The sequence below is a fragment of the Papaver somniferum genome, unplaced genomic scaffold, assembly GCF_003573695.1.
Source record: "Papaver somniferum cultivar HN1 unplaced genomic scaffold, ASM357369v1 unplaced-scaffold_54, whole genome shotgun sequence".
Taxonomy (NCBI): Eukaryota; Viridiplantae; Streptophyta; class Magnoliopsida; order Ranunculales; family Papaveraceae; genus Papaver; species Papaver somniferum.
The window spans coordinates 410,927-431,272 of record NW_020648082.1 but is presented as its reverse complement, the minus strand read 5'-3'; the positions used below and the strand labels follow the sequence as shown (position 1 = coordinate 431,272).

The 20,346-nt window shown below is 35.9% G+C and overlaps 4 protein-coding genes across 6 annotated transcripts; all 4 read left to right on the top strand.

The window, feature by feature from the left end:
- Positions 1 to 1,949: 1,949 nt before the first annotated feature.
- On the top strand, positions 1,950 to 6,551 carry LOC113343100 (probable galacturonosyltransferase 14). 2 transcript variants are annotated; one of them, XM_026587404.1, is made up of 6 exons: positions 1,953 to 2,571; positions 2,668 to 2,723; positions 2,818 to 2,973; positions 3,889 to 4,479; positions 4,988 to 5,290; positions 5,575 to 6,551. In XM_026587404.1, exons 1-6 carry the CDS (start codon positions 2,358 to 2,360, stop codon positions 5,857 to 5,859), a joined length of 1,605 nt encoding a protein of 534 aa, XP_026443189.1. In that variant the 5' UTR covers positions 1,953 to 2,357; the 3' UTR covers positions 5,860 to 6,551. The 2 variants fall into 2 exon arrangements, with proteins under 2 accessions (XP_026443188.1, XP_026443189.1); XM_026587403.1 differs by having other exon boundaries at positions 1,950 to 2,723.
- An 861-nt stretch (positions 6,552 to 7,412) lies between these two features.
- Positions 7,413 to 10,125, top strand: LOC113343091 (membrane-anchored ubiquitin-fold protein 2-like). 2 transcript variants are annotated; one of them, XM_026587399.1, is made up of 5 exons: positions 7,413 to 7,712; positions 7,899 to 8,031; positions 9,303 to 9,473; positions 9,708 to 9,796; positions 9,902 to 10,125. In XM_026587399.1, the coding sequence occupies exons 2-4, from the start codon at positions 7,899 to 7,901 to the stop codon at positions 9,761 to 9,763; spliced, it is 360 nt and encodes a 119-aa protein (XP_026443184.1). In that variant the 5' UTR covers positions 7,413 to 7,712; the 3' UTR covers positions 9,764 to 9,796; positions 9,902 to 10,125. The 2 variants fall into 2 exon arrangements, with proteins under 2 accessions (XP_026443184.1, XP_026443183.1); XM_026587398.1 differs by having other exon boundaries at positions 7,414 to 7,712; positions 7,811 to 8,031.
- Positions 10,126 to 12,069: 1,944 nt separating this feature from the next.
- LOC113343107 (aspartic proteinase CDR1-like) lies at positions 12,070 to 13,491 on the top strand. Its single transcript, XM_026587409.1, has one exon. It carries the CDS (start codon positions 12,070 to 12,072, stop codon positions 13,489 to 13,491), a length of 1,422 nt encoding a protein of 473 aa, XP_026443194.1.
- A 332-nt stretch (positions 13,492 to 13,823) lies between these two features.
- LOC113343106 (ornithine carbamoyltransferase, chloroplastic-like) lies at positions 13,824 to 19,039 on the top strand. The gene is made up of 6 exons (XM_026587408.1): positions 13,824 to 14,006; positions 14,858 to 15,064; positions 16,842 to 17,176; positions 17,302 to 17,306; positions 17,729 to 17,837; positions 18,598 to 19,039. The coding sequence occupies exons 2-6, from the start codon at positions 14,881 to 14,883 to the stop codon at positions 18,778 to 18,780; spliced, it is 816 nt and encodes a 271-aa protein (XP_026443193.1). The 5' UTR covers positions 13,824 to 14,006; positions 14,858 to 14,880; the 3' UTR covers positions 18,781 to 19,039.
- The last annotated feature ends 1,307 nt before the right edge of the window (positions 19,040 to 20,346 follow it).

The window sequence follows — 20,346 nt, the reverse complement described above, 5'->3', positions numbered from 1 at the left end:
CTCGGGGGCGTTGCCCCCTCGTGAGAAGTATATTCTATGCGGCAAGCTAAATATAAGTAAAAGATACAGATGATACAATTGTTTACAAATAAAACATGTTACAGGACATATATATGTAACTTCAACTTACACATTCTTAAAATACAACAGGGTATATATGTGTAAACTAAAATTACACATGTTGTAACTAAAAAAACATCTGCATCTTCCTCACACATGCTTAAAAATACAAAGAGGATATATATGTGTAAAATAAATTTACACATGCTGCAACTAAAAAACATCTGCATCTTCTTTAAGCATGCTTAAAATACAACATGATATATATGTGTAACCTCAAGTTACACATACTGTAACAAAAAAAACAGCATGTATACAAATCAATTTGAAGTTGTTTTTTTGAAACAAAATTGTTTCTTCATACTTCTCTCAGTATAAACAAAAAGTAAAACAACAAATTAACAGATCGCACATGAAAGAACAACAAAATAATTCAAAAAAAAAATTGAAAACAGATCTGAAATCAAAAACAACATAAAATTCTTACCTAGATTTGTTGTTTTCTTTCTTCTGAAACAATGTTTATTTTGTTCCTCTTCTCAGTATCAAACAAACATGTGTAAGCATCAACAAAAACATGTGTAAGTATCAAAAGTGATAAAAATAGATCGAAACGGTAAAATCAAAATCAATTGAATTTGAAAACTAAATCGAAATCACAATTCGTACCTATTTTGATTTATGTATTCCCAACTGTCTTCTTCCTCTTCTCAGACTCAACAAATTCGAAACAGAACAAAAATCGTAATCAGTAGAAGATCGAGATTCAAAAAATCGATGAGAAAACTAGTGAATCAAGCAACAGAAAAGCTAAAAACGAACAAACCTATTTGTTGTTCATCAATGCAGCTTCACTATCTCGTCAAATCTGAAAAACAGACGAATACACCTCAACGAATTGAGAGAAAATTCGTTTTCTTCTTCTTCTCGTTTATGTTGTTCTTCTTCTCGTTTTCTTCCTATCAAATTAACGAAAATCAGTATGAAACTATCAAAATTCACGAATTCGTCTGAAGAAAAATCTCCAATTCTGTTTCTGAACGAGAGCGGAGAGAAGAAAGAGCTGAATCTGATTTGGTTTTCAGTTTCTGGTAGGTATAAAACGTCTATAAATAGGGAAGGTTAATTTCGGTATTTTTACTTTTATTAAAAATCCTGATGACGTCAGCAATCCGGGAAAATTGAAAACCAGGCCCCAAAAAAAAATTTTCTGGGCCTAGAAATATCATAAACGGAAAGTGTGGAGTTCAGGGTGTAAGATCCATTTTGTGGGGCTTGTATATGGTTGAACCCATATAATAGGGGGTTCTAGTATTTTTCACTTTTATAAATCACTATGAGAATTACTCGTATACCCCATCAATTAGCATATCTTTTTTCTTTTCTTCTTTGAAGTATAAATTTTGTTAAAAACGAGGGAACTATTACACGTGGATATTTGTTACCGATGAAATCACTTCATATTGGTTAAAAAAATGTGGCATTCACGGTATAAGTTGTAGTTGGCCTCTCCTTCTCCCACTGAACATAAAACAAAAAATTCTTTTCCTTTTTTAGAAACAATCAAGAAAGTCATGGAACCTATTTTTGCAGCAAAGCGTCGGTGAACCTTCGTAAGACCCAGTCGCATAACCAAATACGGAACCTATTTCCGCAGCAAAGAGTCGGTGAACCTCCCACAAGACCCAGTCCGACACCACCTAAATCGACCACATAACAACAAGACAAGAAAACGCGGCATCGATACACTCATTTCTCACACGCTATTACACATAAATACTCTGTAACAGAGTAAAAAAACGCTTTCTTCCTTTTTCCAAAATTACTATAAAAATAAATAAATTAATTAAGATAAAATCCCAAAAATAAAATAAAAAAATATAAAAACAAAAATTGAAAATAAGATCCGATCGCCTTATTGATTGATGCCTTGAATTTTCCTCTCTCTCTAAACTCTGTGTCTAAATGGTGGTGGTGGTAAGTACTAGTTAGAAGAGTCTGATTCAATTCAGGGTTCATTAGCAGCTGATTTATTCAATCTCCAATGCCTGATTCCATCACAAGCAGCAGAAGAAGAAATCAATTCCATATACCATCATCATCAACATCATCAGGATCGGTCTGCTGCTGTGATTGTTGTAAGATTGGCGGTGGTGGATCTAATCAATGGTGATGTTACAACCATTTGGATGTTGTCTTGTCTTTCCTTTTCAATTTACTGTAACATCAAAATCAGTATCAGCACCGACGGAGAAGAATAAGAATATACTGAGACTAAGAGGGGGAAGAAGAAGACGATGCAGCTTCATTTCTCTCCTAGTATGAGAAGTATAACCATTAGTAGTAACCAGTATGGATTTTTTGATTTGATGAAGATCAAGATTGGAGCTCGACACATTTCTTACCGTACCTTATTTCATACTATACTTTTCTTAGCTTTCTTGTTACCTTTTGTATTCATTCTTACTGCTCTTGTTACTCTCGAAGGTGTCAATAAGTGTTCTTCTCTTGGTGAGTATTCCCCAGATCTCCTTGTTTTAAAATTCAATTTCGAAGATCTACAGATCTTGTTTGTTACTGATTTTTTTTATGTTTCGTATGAAATAGATTGTTTGGGGAGGCGATTAGGACCTAGATTTCTCGGCAGGGGTGATGATTCAGTGGTAATTTTAATCTATTCTGCTTGTATTTCATTCAGAACAACATTATTCATGTTGAAATTGGTGTGTAATAAGTGGTTTTGAAATGGTTGTGCAGAGGCTTGTTCAGGAGTTTTACAAGATCCTTTACCAAGTGAATTCTGAAGATATCCCAAATGGAATCAAGCTGCCAGTGTCATTTAACCAGCTTGTTACTGAAATGAAAGACAATCGTTACGATGCCAAGACGTTTGCAATCACTTTAAAAGCCATGGTATGTCGTTCATTGTCTTGATATCTGATAGACTTTATGAATAATAGGTCCTAGATTGCTAGAAATAGTGCCAATTTAACATAAACAAGTTTTGTAGGTTTGACTGGTAATTTTTTAGTGTGAAGGTAGTAATAGAGTAATAAGTTTTTGGACTATTGGAGTTGGCTGACTGGAATTTAGCAATTAACCTTGGATTGCATTTACCAAGAGAACCTAATTTCAGAATTGAAAGAATTTTGGTCTGAAGACTTTCGAGTTGAGTGATATTTGGTCTGATGACTTCGAGTTGAGTGAATTATGCTATAACTCTTCTAAATTCTCAGAAGTAGACTCATCTCTCTATTTCTCCTCTGTGGATAGCTATAGCAGTTTTGGTGAATCCTATGTAGTGAGATTTCAAGTTGCACACCGTCTATCGTCCACATGTTGGACACAAGACTGTTATTTGGTTATTTGAGTTCCATGGATATGTTACATTGTCACATGCCAAGGTTATTAAGGCTTTAAATTTGAATCATCTTTATAATTTCTGAAACATGAGTATTTTTCCCCACTTCCTGGTAACGTTTTTCATGCACTAGCTAGCTTCTTTATTTTCTGAACTGCTATCCTATAACCTAATGTCATAGTTAAAAAACAATCCTCACCTGAAACTACATCACTGTTATGTGTTCACTTCAACATACTTACTCTCTGAATTTGTATAACCCAAACAAGAATAGTAAACCTAATGAAACTATCTATTATATTTTGTTAAGTTAAATAGACCAACAAACACTTAAACCAACATTCTCTCCTTAAACTAGAATTTGCTCAGTTGTACTCCTTCTTTGATATTCACATGTTTAACAACGCTAGACGTTTTTGCTAAGTTTTAGTACTTTAGGTGTCAACTAAAACGATTTATATAAACAGATGGAGAAGTATGACAGGGAGGTCAGGCAGTCCAAGTTTGCGGAATTAATGAACAAACATTTTGCGGCAAGTGCCATTCCAAAAGGCATTCACTGTCTCTCCTTGCGCTTGACTGACGAATACTCCTCTAATGCTCATGCACGAAGACAGTTGCCATCTCCAGAGTTTCTGCCGCTGCTCTCTGACAACTCTTACCATCACTTCGTTCTGGCTTCTGATAATATCTTGGCAGCTGCTGTAGTGGTATCCTCTGCAGTCCAATCGGCTATAAAACCTGAAAAGATTGTGTTTCATATTATCACTGATAAGAAGACTTATGCTGGTATGCACTCATGGTTTGCTCTGAACCCTCACTCCCCTGCAATTGTCGAGGTGAAGGGCGTTCATCAGTTTGATTGGTTAACAAGAGAAAATGTACCAGTTCTTGAAGCTGTGGAAAACTTCCATGGGATAAGAAACTATTATCATGGGAACCATATTGCTGGGGCCAACCTAAGTGAGACTACTCCAAGGAGATTTGCTTCAAAGTTGCAGGCCAGGAGTCCAAAGTACATTTCAATACTTAACCATCTCCGGATATATCTTCCAGAGGTACTATTCTGCAACCTGAACATTTAGTGTTCTGTACAATTTTCAATCCTATAAATAACATGTTTTGTATGAAATAGTTGACCACATGATAGAATTAGATAATTACTGGGTCCGTCGTTCGGAGTTTATGTGGAACAGGTAACTCGGCTGAGTCATAAAAAATCCTAGAAATCTCAAAATTTCCAAAACATAGTTTAACGATGTCAACGGAAAAGGTGTGAGAAGTTACATTTTAATAGCGGCCCCGTTGAGTGGTACTAGAGAAAATAAAAGAAATAGTATATGGTCATTCTTGTTTCTTTTCTCTTTAGAAATCTTAGCAGGGGTTTAGGAGTGGCATTTCTTTGGTGATATATTAGATTACCTAGGCTTTTTGGAAGGTGAATTTGTCTTATCTTCCAAATGATTTTTATTCTTTCAATAGAGTTCTGTTATCTTCCATTCTTGTCTTTCTAGGGGTGTCTATGAGTAGGTGTATGCTGATTGACCTTATGATGTTTCTTGACAGCTATTCCCTAACCTCGACAAGGTGGTCTTTTTAGATGATGATGTTGTAGTTCAACGTGACTTGTCAGCCTTGTGGGAAATTGATCTTATGGGCAAGGTTAATGGGGCTGTGGAAACTTGTACAGGGAAAGATGAGTGGGTGATGTCGAAGCGCTTCAGGACCTACTTTAACTTCTCTCACCCCCTCGTAGCTCAAAGTTTGAATCCTGATGAATGTGCATGGGCTTATGGGATGAATATCTTTGATCTCCATGCATGGAGGAAGACAAATATCAGGGATACCTATCATTCCTGGCTTAAAGAGGTAAAGTAAAAAAAGAAAAACTTCCTCCTTTCTTGTCTATTATCTGTTTAGTAGTTATTAGGCAATGCATGCAAGGTATACCAGTCTCCATCTTTTATGTCTTGAGTTCAAATTATGATCAAGTGGGGGTTTTCTGAACTTTTCGTTTGTAAGACCAGTCACAACATAGTCAGACGAGCACCCAACACTGAGTTTTGAGTTGATCAACATTTATTTTATTCTGGTTATTGTTTAAATGTTGCTTAGTTGTTGCATGTGACGGTGGGTTGTTCTCTTCATTGCAGAATCTGAAATCGAACATGACAATGTGGAAGCTTGGGACACTCCCCCCTGCTCTGATTGCCTTCAAGGGGCATGTTCACCCCATTGATCCATCTTGGCATATGCTAGGTTTGGGCTACCAGGAAAAATCGGACATTGAAAATGTGAAAAAGGCTGCAGTGATCCACTACAATGGTCAATCTAAACCATGGTTGGAGATTGGCTTTGAGCACCTTAGGCCATTTTGGACCAAGTATGTCAACTATACCAATGACTTCGTAAGAAACTGCCACATCTTGGATTCGTGAAATATTACATGTAGAATACGGGAAAAAGAGAAAGAAGATCGAGTAAGATATAACTGGGAATGAGGTACCATTTGTTATTGTACGTCGGAAGTTCAAGATTCAGGTAAAAGATAAATAAAAGGAAAAGCTGGCCTTGTGGTATTGCTATTCGAACTAGATAGTGTACCATCTCCCACGCAGTAAGAGCAGCTCTGCATTGTTTGCAAGGGGTTACTAAGGGCATTCTTTGAATCTGTAACATAGTGCATCGGATGCTTTAATTTTGGAGGAAGAAGAAGGTTTCTTTCTAATTCTGGTGGTATATATTTGCCCCTGTTTTTTGGCGCTGAATTCGCTGGGTGTCAGACGACACGCAATAAGGGTAACAGATGAACACACACGATCATTAGGTGCCAGTTCAGAATTTTCATTTGATGAAAGAACGGCTATTTTCTTTCGCAAGGCACCCAAATATCCCCTTCATAATTTTTTTCCTATATAATTTTTTTCCTATTTTTCTCTTATTTCTTCCATTTTGGTCTGGTACCCCATTTTTTCTACTTAAATGTGTATTTTTGTTGGTAATCTTTAGATTAGTTGTCAACGGACATTGCTCTATTACGGATCCCATTGAATTTGGGGAACTATTCTTAGGTATTTGTTACATTCATGAGAATATTGGAAATGTGCAGATAATTCTTTTCTAGCGGCGACTCTCTGTGTTAGCTTGATGTCTTTGTCAGTTCAAGTTTACATATTAGTTCTCTGCTAAATCCAGGATATTAGTTCAGAAATAAAAAAGGGAGTCAGAAGTGGTTTTCATTTCACTTGAAATTTTTTCATAGATGCATTAGTTCATTTCATGTCTTAGTTTATGGGTTTTGTTTGTTATGAAAGAACCTTGAGCTATTTTCTTACCAGAGTCTTAGCAAAGCGTTGATCGAGTGAATAGCAATCAAGAAAGGGATGTAATGATCCTTTAAATATGTGATTCTTATAGTTGATAATAACAGACAGAATACTCCTAATCAAAAAGACATTTTTCACCTTTTATACTCAACAGCGACATTTGTTGAACTGTTCCACACGACTTTTTTCTTGATTTCATGGACTACCGTGTCTTCTGTCCGAACTCCGGGGTATCAGGTAACAGTTGGTTCGCCCACACTTGCACCTTGTTTGTTTGTTTCTTCTGGGATTTGAGTTGCCTTGTTCTGACTCACCTAGATCTCACTGAAATTACCTGACTCATCGGGATTTGACTCAATACATATATTTATTTTTTGAGTTAAATTTAACACATCACTCAAAAATATACGTGTTAGTGGCTTGGTTTTACGAGTCAACGGTATTTTCGTTACCTGACTCAAATCAGTCCGAGTCAGAAGTTAGGTCTGAATCTGCTTATGAGTCAGATGTTGATTCATATCCAGAAACCGAGTCAGATGTAAAACAAATTTTGGCAGTAAAATTTTATTTAAGTTTTAAGCGGAAAAAAAAGAGAAAATAATAAAATATTATATTATGGGCGATGAAAGAATATTGAATATTTGTTGTTAAGCAGTTGTCACGTTTGTTGGTGTTATACAAAAGAAAATATAAAAAGGTCCGATTGATTGAAAATAACAAGACAAGTCCGAAGAAGAAGAGAAAGTTGAGATTTCCATCCATTCCATGGTAATAGGGAGAAGAAGAAGAATCAATAGATTAGACTGAAGAAAGAAACATAGATGATGGAAGATGGAGCCATTCAATTTGATTTCATCTGATTTGACAATTTATTCATCCCATACGCTGCTGACTTCTTTGAAGAAGAATTAATACTCTAGAACTAGACAAATTCCTAGAAGAAGAAGACCAACTCAGATAGCTAGGTATTCTATTATCACGACTTTTCGCTTGATTTTTTTTTGTTTGATCTCTGTAGATCAATTTTCTGATTGACTGATTTTTTTTTCCTGAATTTTTGCAGAATTTTAATTTTTTCTGATTTCTAGTGGAGTTGTTGACAGACCCAGTGATTGGGTTTTTTTTTTGATTGATTTAAAATAAATACTAAGATGTCTAAAACTGGGGATCAGCTGGAGATCAAGTTTCGATTAACTGATGGTTCAGATATTGGTCCTAAATGTTTCCCTGCTGCAACCACTGTTTCCAATCTCAAAGAATCCCTTCTTGCTCAATGGCCCAAAGGTAATTCAATTCATTCGTTTTTCTTTGAATTTCTGTGACAGATTACTTCTGTTGTAATAAAATCAATTATGAATAAGTAACTTTCGAAAATAGAAATGGGCTCCTATTAAGCATGATTGGTTATGATGATTATTGGATTGGAAATAGCATGTCATGGAAACTAGTAGTTGTTGTTGCCAATGAGGGAAAGAAGAAGTTTTTGACTGCATAAAGGCGACGGTATGAGGGCCTTTTACCCTTGGTCGCCAATGGAATAAAGCAGTTGAATTGCAGCTTCTTATCTTGTCATTCGTTCTTGGTTATTTAGAAGGACTGTTAGTGATAGTGAAGATCATTGATCTTTCTTATTTGGTATTCCTGAAGCGTTCTTCACCAATTCTAGGAAAGCAAGGTGGTTGTACTGCACAATTGTTAGATGGATAATTCTCTCTTTGTTGCTAAATTGAGACACACACCTTATAAAGTTCGTAGATTCACTGTCTAGATTGTTTGTTCGAAGGGTAGTACTCTAAATTGGATAGAACACCAAGAGGCTATGAAATCTGAAAGAGTTTAGTGCAGGAAACGCCTCTAGGTTTGGTTTAGAGGGTAAATTGAGATGGATAATTCTCTCCTTGTTACTAAATTGAGACATGCACCTTAGAAAGTTTTGTAGAATCAGTGTCTAGATTGTTTGTCCGAAGGGTAGTACTGCAAAACGGGTAGAACATCAAGAGGCTATAAAATCTGAAAGAATTTAGTGCAGGAAAAGCCTGTAGGTTTGGTTTAGAGGATAGATTGGATGCCGTTATCCCAGTTTAAGATTTTTCTAACACAATAGACAGACGCAGCAAGTTGAATACATTCTGTACATTAATTTTGTGTGCATTTCATGCATTGTTTTCAAGTTTCCATGGCATCGCTGGGAATGTTTAAAGGTAAAACCCACAACAAAATCTTAAAAGTTTGTAGAATCGGTGTCTAGATTGTTTGTTCGAAGGGTAGTACTGCAAAACGGGTAGAACACCAAAAGGCTATCTTAGTGCAGGAAAAGCCTGTAGGTTTGGTTTAGATTTAGAGGATAGATTGGATACCATATCCCAGTTTAAGATTTTTCTAACACTATAGACAGACACAGCAAGTTGAATATATTCTGTAGGTTAATTTTATTTACATTTCATGCATTGTTTTCAAGTTTCCATGGCATTGCTGTGAATGTTGATGTTGAATTATTGCAGTTATAGTTATTTTCGGTTCTGTCAATCAATTAACAAAAATCTTTTTAAAATCAGAGAAAGCGAATGCACCAAGGACAGTCAAAGATGTCAAGATAATAAGTGCAGGAAGAATATTGGAGAATAATAGAACCTTGGGAGAGTGCAGAAGCCCAATGTGTATTATTCCCGAAGGGGTGACCACCATGCACGTTCTCGTTCAACCCCCTCCCTCAGAAAAACGATCAGGTATTACCTTATTGCCTAGTGTTTTCAGTATGATATTTGCAAATGAATTCTTGGAGTTCTTTCCAAAGCCATCATAGTATTTATCTACATCCTTAACATGATAGTCAACAAAGTACTCAATCACTACCACCAGGTGGCTTAAAGCAACCAGAACTGAGTTATTTTCTGTAGATTCGTGATTTTAGAACCTCTTCAGTCCGGCTGAACTAAATCTCTCTTTCACTCTTTCTCCAGATAAGAGAGCATCAAAGCAATCGGAGGGAAATAAGTGTGGCTGCATTATCTTGTAATTAGCAATTTTGCAAACAGAAAAAGATTTATCGGTAAGTTGTGTAGTAGTAGTTCACAGTTTTTGCGATATTTCAACCTTTTGCCCTGGTAAATGTTATCCGGAGTAATCATTAACATTTGCTGTGGTTCTCTGCCAGTGGTTTTTGGTCGTGACTAGTGGTACAGATGCTGAAGTTAAAGGAATATACACGTCGAAATCACAGTGCTCATTATCATGTTACTGCTCTTCACAGAATATGTTGATTTGTTGTACATTGTTACAGTTGATTTGTTGACTGCTTCGTTTATGCAGTGTTCTATAGATTTAACTTTTCTTTTGCCGCGTTCGTTGCTAAGTTGGAAATATTTATTTAACTTTGAACTCATCCATGGGTAGGAAGGGAGGGTGGGGAGAATAAATCAAACCCATTTTTGCAGTCTGCTCCTCCTGCTCGACTAATAAAATGCCACATTAACTTTGAATCTTCTTTAGAATGTAGCCAAGGTGTCGGAATTGAGAGTGTTAGACGCAGTCAGACCGATTGTTAGTAGTTACGGAAAGTCACATAACTGTTGTTCAAAGGTCATGTCACGTAACTGTGATTCAAAGGTCATATTCGATCAAATAGTTGATTGCTGCCTAACTTTGTATCTTTCAAAGTACCAATGCAAAAAATAGCCTGTTCTTGCGATAAATTCTGATAACAAGTAGCTATACAGGATGACAACTCTTACAGTAGTAGCAGCTATCAATCTTTGATGTTCGTTTAGCCTCTTACTTCGACAGCCATCACAGGCATCTTTACAAAAAAATCTACTCACCAGCATCTGTGCATGTTTCTCATTCACCGTCTACATCTCATCTTGCAATGCCCTTTTGGTAAGGCAACATGAATGGCCTGTCACCCCCATATTAGTCAGATTCTACAAAATCAGCCGAGTATTTAAGACTGGATTGCTGCACTCTGAAGCTGGCAAGCTCATTCATTCAATGGCTCACACCATCTGGTGTCTCTGGAAAACAGATGCCAGGTTATCTTTAGTAACCAGTCTCCTAACCAGTAACCATACAGGTATAGTTACGTTTGTCAGTTTGAGGAAACCGAAAGTATAGTTACGATTGTCGATTTCAGGAAACCGACAATTTCAGTTTCAGTTTCGACAATATTTTAAAACTTCCTCTCCTAAAATTTATGTCCTCTATTCTATTTTCGTCTGTCCTAAAATACTGGTCAGCTTCTGTTTATAGTCATATTTTTTAGTCAAACTCTCAAATATATCCTTCAATTTTTATAATTATAAGATTATTTTTAAATATGACCAATCAAAAATCTTAAATGATATCTTCATCGATAGGAAACAAATCTATTAAATCAATTCATAAATATTTTATTTTTATCTTCTATTTAAATGTATTAAATGATATCTTCCTCAATAGGAAACAAAATTATTAAATCAATCCATAAATATTTTTATTTTTCTCTACTATTTACACATTTCTATAAATAATAAAATTACCAATTATGTATTTTTCTTAACATATATTCCTTTTAATTTTAGTAATAACATAACATTTAATAGGGATAGTTTGGTACATTCTTCCGGTCTCCTTAATATCTTGACTTAGTCAAAGCGGACTAAAAATTTAGGACGGAGAGAGTATTGATTACAAAATTATCTCTAGCTAAACGTATATTCTGTAATAAAAGAGATGGTAATTACAAATATTTTAATAAAACATATTTGACGTAAGATTTGTAGATATTATTCTTTATAAAAGAGATGGTGATTACAAAATTATTATTATTATTCTCTAATAAAACATACACAAATTGACGTAAGATTTATAGATATTTCAAAATTGATTGTAGAGTTATCTCTAATTAAATGTACACTCCATAATAAGATATTTTGATATTGATTACGGAATTGTACACTCCATACATGTTGAAAGATATGGTAATGATTCGAATGATATTACTTGGATAATTTAGTGCCTTTAAATATATTACTTGGATAATTTAGTGCCTTTAAATATATTACTTGGATAATTTAGTGCCTTTAAATATAGTTCATTTGCATTGCTAACAAAGGAAAACAAAACCACACAAGAAAAAGGTTTTATCTCTAGTTAATATATACAAGAGGATTGTCGTACTAATAAAATACTTTGTCTTGATTTCCAAACATCTTATTGATATATTTTCTTAATTTCCGGATATCCAAAGTAGGATTTCTGGGTGATAATCCTAATGATCTGAATTTGAAACTCACCAACACCAAAATCTTTACCGATAAGAAAAACAACTTTCGTTTTAGCTCAATCATGGGAGGAACTCTGTTCATTTTTCTTCTAACAATTACTCATGTTTCACTATTATTAAACTTAGCCATTGCAACACTGAATCCAAACATAGGGTTTAGTTTAAAGATGATCCATAGAGACTCCAAAGAATCACCTCTATACATAGGCGACCGTTTAACACGAGACCAGAGGCTTCAAAGATTCGTTGAGCAATCCAAAGCTCGAGCACATTACATCGAGTCACAAATATTACTGGAAAGCAATGCAACATACTCCATGAATCCTGATGCTTTACAATTCACTGCAACTTACAATCCAGGAATGTTTTACGTTGCATCGGTTGGTTTAGGTACGTTTCCCGGTAAACAACAACAGTCATTCATGAATTACTATTTGGTGATTGATTCAGGTAGTGCTAAGACGTGGCTTCAGTGCGAAGGTGCCACTGAAACTTTCGTTCAAGATGTGCCACTTTATCCTTGGAAATCGTCAACTACATATCATCCTGTTCCTTGTAACACACATCCTCTTTGCACCGTACATAATTGCAATAGTGATGAACAATGCACTTACGCATCAGGCTACATGAGTGGATCATCTACAAGCGGTGTTTTTGCTAAAGAGAAGTTCACTCTAGGCTCCGACACTAATGCCTCCGAAAGCATCGAGTTATACATGGGTTGTGGTCTTGTCCAGAAGAATTTTGATGGTCTCAATGGTAATGGAAAACCTAATGTCGTTGCAGGAATACTTGGTCTAGGGCAAGGTCCAGAGTCTTTTCTAAATCAATTGGGTGCTGCCGGACTAGGTAAATTTTCTTACTGCTTCCAGACGTTTAACGAAAATACCAATGCATCCGACACATATTTAAGGTTCGGTGCAGATGCGACAATTGGAACCAGAGCTCGAAGACTAGGTGCAACTCCTATTGTGGTGCCGACGCAGTTTCTGACGCCATTGTATTACTTAAAACTAGAAGATGTTAGTGTAGGTGACAAAAGAGTAAGATTTCCTAGGGGTACATTCGAGCTTAACAATCGAGCAGAAGGTGGTAGTATAATAGATACTGGTTCTCCATTATCCCATATGTATAAAGATCATTTTGACAGAGTTGCAGGGTTGGTGAGGGCACATTTTGACGAGCTCGGAGTCCGATACATCGGTCCCCAACACGGTTTCGATGTTTGTTTCGAGGGAATATTTGAAACTCTCAACTATCCTCCTATAACACTTCATTTTCAAGGAGCAGACTATGTTATTTCAGATCATGAAGCTAATTTTATGAGATTAGGTGTCGACACTGTTTGTTTAGGGTTCCTGCGACAAGATGGTAATATCCCAGCTTTTATCTTAGGAGCAATGCAACAAACAAATAAACGGATTGTGTATGATACCATACTTCAGGCGCTCTTCTTCGGTGATGAGTATTGCAAATTAAATTAATGAAACTAGCTAGCTGGGCATTAGCCAAGAATAAATTCATTTTATCTGGAATTTAATAAATCGTTATTCATTTTAATTATATTCTTCTAGTCCCACACCATCTGGTGTCTCTGGAAAAACAGTTTATCTTTAATACGTTAAACGTATAGTTACGGTTGTTAGTCTCAGGAAACCGAAAGTATATTTACGGTTGTCAGTTTCAGGAAACCGACAATTCCAGTTTCGGTTAAGGTTTATACCCACAACCGAAACCGATCCAGTAACTAAAATAATCATAGCCGGTTTCATTTACCTTGGAAACTCACTTTTTCCTTTTCACTCTTTCAGTCTCAGTTTTTCTAGTAATATTTTCTTCTGCTTCTCCTCTTACCTTCACCTGTTAAACAGCGCCTAAGGTGATTCGATCTGATATATGAGGAAGGTGATTGATTCTAGGAAGTGGGTAATCATATGAACAAGGTGATTCCAGTCAAACCCTAGAAAGCCAAGATTTTATCAAAATTTTCAGTAAAAAGGTATGACTACAAGCTCTCGATTTTCAATACCTTCTTTAGTCAATATGGGTTGTCTGAAAATTTCCAAAGTTGGTTTTTTTTCCTTTTGTCGTTGGTTTATCATGTTGAATCAATTTGATATACTGAATTGCATATTCGGGGGTTATTTTCGAATAATTATCTTATTAATTGCATGTTTGATTTGAATCTGTTGAATGAAAATTGAGTTTATTGGTGTAAGTTAGTGTTCTCTTGCATTAAATTAAAATGATGTATAATGTTTTGTTTGAATGGTTTAGCTCACAAGTCGTTTCTTGCTGTTATTTATGTGATAATTGGGTTTTCTTGAAATGGGTTTACCTTAATTCTGTAAAATTTCAGTTTTTAATGAAATGGGGGTTTTTTGTTTACCCCTGATTAAGGGGTTTTACTCAGAAAACAGATTAGTGAAATGGATACTGGCGATTGTGATCTGATTAGTTTTTAATCAAAGTTTGGTACAGTTTTGTTTGAGGTAGATATGAATCATCCTATTTGATAGTGGTTTTGATTGTTTCTTTTTGATGTTATATGTATGAGTTCTTGGAAAGTTCTGTCGATAAAATGGTTTCAAATACCAACTGACACATGTATGGTTTATCATATAGACTTGTAGTTTGATAATGCGAGGATCTAATTCAACACCTACAGCCTCTATTTCTTCTAATGTTATCGGTTTTCATTAACAGTGCCCATTGGAGGGAAAATATCCTTGTCCGCTCAAAGTCTTATCGTTTTAGACCATTTTATTCTTTGTTGTTAAGACCCTCATGTTTTGTAATGATGTTTTTTTTATGAAGAGTTCTCTAATTTGTATAAAATTTTGTTTCCAGGGGCACATCAGGGTCTGCCAGTCATGGAATGCACATCCATCTGTTGTACTTCCCCTCTCATTCGATCTGATACTTCATTTTCTTCATCTTTTCCATCTCAGAAACTACTACAATCTGTTTGTTCTCCATCAAATTTGTTGAAATCTAACAGAATTTCGTGTCAGACATCTGCTTCTGCTTCCATTTCATCTTCTGTTAATGGAAAAGGTTAGAACTTTCATTTCATCTCATAACCTTTTTTTTTCTCGCTATTTTACATAATGGGTTTGCTTAAAAAATTGACCATGTTTAGATTTAGATTTGGGTTCTAGCCACGTTCGTGAGCGATGGAAAAATGGGGTATTTTTGCTGAGTTTGAATTGGGTTTTCTTTTTATGTGGTCTCTTTAGGTTATTAGGGTTTCGTTTTCTTTATTGTTTCGTTTGTCTGGTAGGATAGAAAACTTTGGATTTCTTAATGGGTGAATTGTATTTTGAAATATTAATGGCTCTTTCTACCGATTGATTACACTGAACCTCATTTAGTACAATGTAAGCCATGATGAGCCGCTCCTCTCCAGATGAAGCTTTAGTCCTAGCATGTAGAATTGTGTACAACTGTACATATAGGTAAGAGGTTAACATAAATAGCCGAAGAATGTATATTGAGTTAATCAATCGGAAGGCTTAATACAACGTATTGAGACTCTCAAGTCTCAAGTTCGCTAGTCATGCGATGGTACTCATTTAAAAATACAAAAATGTTGGAATACTCAATTGGTTCAACGTCAGCCCACCCCCAAGTTGCAACTTTACATTTATTAGCTGCCTATTAATGAAATTCTAACATAAGCATGAACAACTAGAAAAGATATGTAGGAGGAAAAATAAGAACACTTCTAGCCCTAGGTTTCGGAGGGAATGCCTTCAATAATCTTTGTTATATGCCTTGAAGAAATGAAACTGCTTTCGAGTTCCTCCCTTGTAAAATACTGGATGTGTTGGAGTAGTGTTGATATTTTCATTGACTAGTAAGTGATCTATTGATCTTATACAGTGACACGTTTTAGCACCGATTAGTAGTTGGTACAAACTCTCGAAACCGGTATGTATAAGCAAATAAGGTTTCAGATGAACTATCTCGCTCTCTGTTCTGTTATTTGACTGGCGAACAGTTATTTTTGGATTCTGTAATGTACGACTTAAATTGAAATACTAATGACTTTTTCTCTAACATCAACTTGACCTCTTTATGTATATTGATTTTCCTAGTTTCAAAAGAAGTGAAACCTTAGTGTTCTGTTATAGCTTAGGTTCTCTCATATGAAAGTATGCTAGTCAAAGTTTTTGGCTGACTTTGAACTGAGTAGAGAAGTATGGCTAAAATCTTGGAAACAACTGGTGCCATATCATTCAAGAACAAATATTGCGCTTGTCGTTTTGCATGATAGATGGATAATCAAATATTGTAATTGTTGGAGTGTGTTGAGAATATCACCAATTTCAGACTTAGGATCATAATCTAACACTCTTCAGAAGAGTGAATTAGGATGACTAGGAAGAAACTGACACGATTGATCGCAGAGATTATATTGAGATGCATATTCTTGCTGATGAATAATAAGTTTGCTAGTGTGCCTTATACAGTAGTACATGCAACATCTATTAGTGGTTCACACATACCCAAAGATCATAATTAGTTGTAAATTCGTACGCAGTGAAGGCATACATATTACATTAGTGGATACTTCTATTATGAAGTTTTTGTTAGAATGAATAACCATTACTTGTGTGAATAAGTTCCCATGACACATGGGCGATGTTGCTTTAAACCTTTTTTTTTCCATGCAATACGAATACCAGAAAGATGCTGTTTATTTAATTAATCTTCCTTTGCCAGCAAAAACAAAGGGTACCTTTAACTCAATTGTAGTTTTGAATTCATGAAACAACCCATGAATACTGCAACATACTTAGCTGAATTCGTAAATTTGATGTGTTTTCAGCAAAACTGGGGCTTAAGGACTTCATTCACATAAGTGATTTTGATAAAGATACTATCTTTAAGATCCTGGATCGTGCATCTGAAGTCAAGGCGCTACTTAAATCAGGAGACAGATCATTCCAACCATTTAAAGGGAAGACAATGGCAATGATCTTTGCAAAGCCGTCAATGAGAACTCGAGTTTCTTTCGAGACAGGCTTCTTCTTGTTAGGTGGACATGCTATATATTTAGGACCGGATGATATCCAAATGGGTAAAAGGGAGGAAACACGTGATGTTGCTCGCGTGCTTTCTGGCTATAATGATATCATCATGGCTCGTTTATTTGCTCATCAGGTATGACGGTGAGTTTTGCTTATCATTCTAGTAGTTGTTACATTTACTGTGAATGGGATTTGTTGGGGTAACTTGCTGTTTCTAGATCCTGCATATTATGCCATCTCTGCAAATTGGATATCCAGAGCTCGTAACTTTAGTTCTTCAAGTTGCTGAGGATAATTAAGTTCAGGAGATTTTGGCTGTCCAAGCCAGTTATTCGAACTATATATTTTTGAACTCAGGCATGACTTGGTGTAAATTTAATCTAACTTTCTTCGTTCAGTTTAAATTCAGTAGCAATTACTGCTGGCAGTCACATATCTTTGCTAGCCCTTGTTTGCATCCAAGCTGATGAAATTCGGATAAGTTGCACGAGGAAACCTTGTTAAAGCTTCTTTTTATTTTCCGCTTACAACCCCTATAAGTTTACCCTCCCCTGCCAAGATAAAGACTGAGCAAGTTGAAATAGGATAAGGACTCCAACCTTAGGAGATTTTTCTTTATATCGGCTATTCTGGTCATTGTTTGCGCTTTTCTTTATGTACTTATGTTTCTTCTTCTGTTTACTAGTCCCAAAGAAGCTGTTAAAGGGGCAAATGTTGTGTACTCTGACGTTTGGGCAAGTATGGGTCAAAAAGGGGAGGCTGAATACCGCCGTAAAGTTTTCAATGGATTTCAGGTATACTTTTATAATTTTGGCCGTCACATTGAATGGTCGAGTCCCCAAAAAAGTTTTATTTAAATTATAGCGGCATTGCATGTAACAATTGATATTGGTAGTGATAGGCTTATGGCTGGGCTCCTTATGGATTCATTGGTGGGTAACCAATGACGTACATGCACGTATTTAGATCAAAATAGATAAATCTCAAATCTGTGAAGGCACACTGTCGAAAAACTTGGTTGTCCAACAGTTAACTTAAATTAACCAGTACAAAATGTTTATGCCTCTCTTTTGTCTCCTCTAAGGTGTACTTGTACCAGAAACTTGTCCAGCAGATTTGGATGCATCAGGTTTCTTTTATAGGATCTATTACGACTTCTATATGGTGTACGTTGACCTATGTGATTTGCACAACAGTCATATATATTGTCTGAACTCTGAAGAATTGTAATTAGGTGACCATACCCTTATACTGAATGTGAGTTGAACAGCTGTCATATAGATTGTATATAATCTGAAGACTTGTAATTAGGTGACCATACCCTTATACTGAATATTAGAATTCTATTGAAAATAAATAGTAGTAATTTCCTTGAATTTAGTTTCGTGTGGCGAAGTAAACCTTGTCATCTAAAAAATAGATTGAAAACAAAAACATTGGAGCAATGACTGACATTCATAACCTAGCAGGGAATACCTCTTCTCTCAAAATAGGAAGCAACTTTATTTGATTATGCGTACTAAATATGATTTACTCTTTAAAACTCTATTGCAGGTAAACGAAGAGCTAATGATGCTAGCAGGACCAGAAGCGTATTTTATGCACTGCCTACCAGCAGAAAGAGGTGTCGAGGTCACAAATGGAGTCATTGAAGCTCCCAACTCCATCGTCTTCCCACAAGCTGAAAACCGCATGCATGCACAGAATGCTATAATGCTTCATCAATTTGGTTTGTAACTGTTAGGAAGTGAGGGTAAATAATAGCTTAGTTGGTAGTACTAGTGCTAGTGGTAGTAGTGTTTTTTTTTTTTTTTCCCGCAGGGCAGCCAATTTTGTGATGGTAGTCTAGTCTTACATGATGTTAAGAGCGAAAAACACCATCCTTTCCTCTCCTTCATCTGCATTAGGAATGAAAAACTAGTAGTGATTGTTTCTTCGAATCTTCTTGATATGTTATTCAGTAATTCCTTTTGAATATCGTCTTGTTTTAGCTGATCTCGGTATAGGTGTTTTTTTTAATGGATTTCTATTTCAGTTTGTACTAGGAATAAGTATTTGGGTTATGTTTGTTACTCATGGAAAAAAAAATCACAAATTGAATTGATTTACTTCTAGGGAACTATGCCGACTCTCTGAATAGGCATTTCCGAAGTTGGTCACCATGATTCAAATATCAATTCTACTACCAAGTTGTATATGGACAATGGGGTTCTTGGTTGCAGGAGCCAACCTTTTAGAAGTTTTTTTGTCTATTTTTTAATCCCACCAAATCTTGGCTATTTTTAGGAGTTGGGTTTTGCCGTCTAGAAAAATAAATAAATAGAGAAGTTAGTTTGGGTATCCGATTTCAAAATGATTTTTAGAAACAAAAAAAGATATCATAGCAAATTTATTTTTGTTTTTCCAAGTTAGGAGGAAGTCCGAAGATAAAACATTTTGCTTTACAAAAGTTAACTTTTTTGTTTCTAAAAATTATTTTGAGATTGTGTACCCAAACTAATTTCTGATTTTTTCTTTTCTTTTAGAAGCTACAGTGTAACTACTAAATATGTATTCGGACAAACTCACATTTTTGTGAAGCAGAAATAATAGGGGTGTGCAACGGATGGATGTGGATTAGGAGTCACCCGTGTCCGTCAAAGTTGTGAATTTGGAAAATCCAACCGTGTTCGACCAATCATCCGCGGATCAGCGGGTGATACGGGCCGGATGCGGATTAACCATGAATTTAATCAAAAAAAAAAAAGAAAAAAAAGTAACACAAACAATGAGATTACAAAGATTAACTAGAAGAAGCATAAGGAGGACGACGTACTTCTTGCTATTGTTGTCGGGAACAGAAGACCTATAATTTGGACTTTGAGTAGTCCGACCCAGATGTCCACGAAGACTTATATCGGCTTATCAAATATTCATGTGGGGGAGGTTTGCTCGTCTACAGAACAACTGGATAAAATCATGAGGCTAGGGCTGCACAAGACCCGGTCCAAAGTACCTGTACCGGTTAGGAACCGAAAAATCCGGACTTGTACCGTACCGGATCCGGAGTTGCCGGTACATGTACCGGTTCTGAAAGTAGAAACCCGGAGTAGGCCGGTACAGGTACTGGTTCTGGGGTGAGTCCCGACCCGTCCCGATCCATATGTCCCGGTTAATCATAGTCTTAGATTTTTTTAGGAATCTTACATCCTGACCGTCCACTAAGCACACATATTTCCAATTTTATTGACCTACTCACTGTTTCTCTCGATTCTTCTTAAGAAAATCTTCTACTCTTTTTCGTTTTTCCCGACAGAGAGTCAC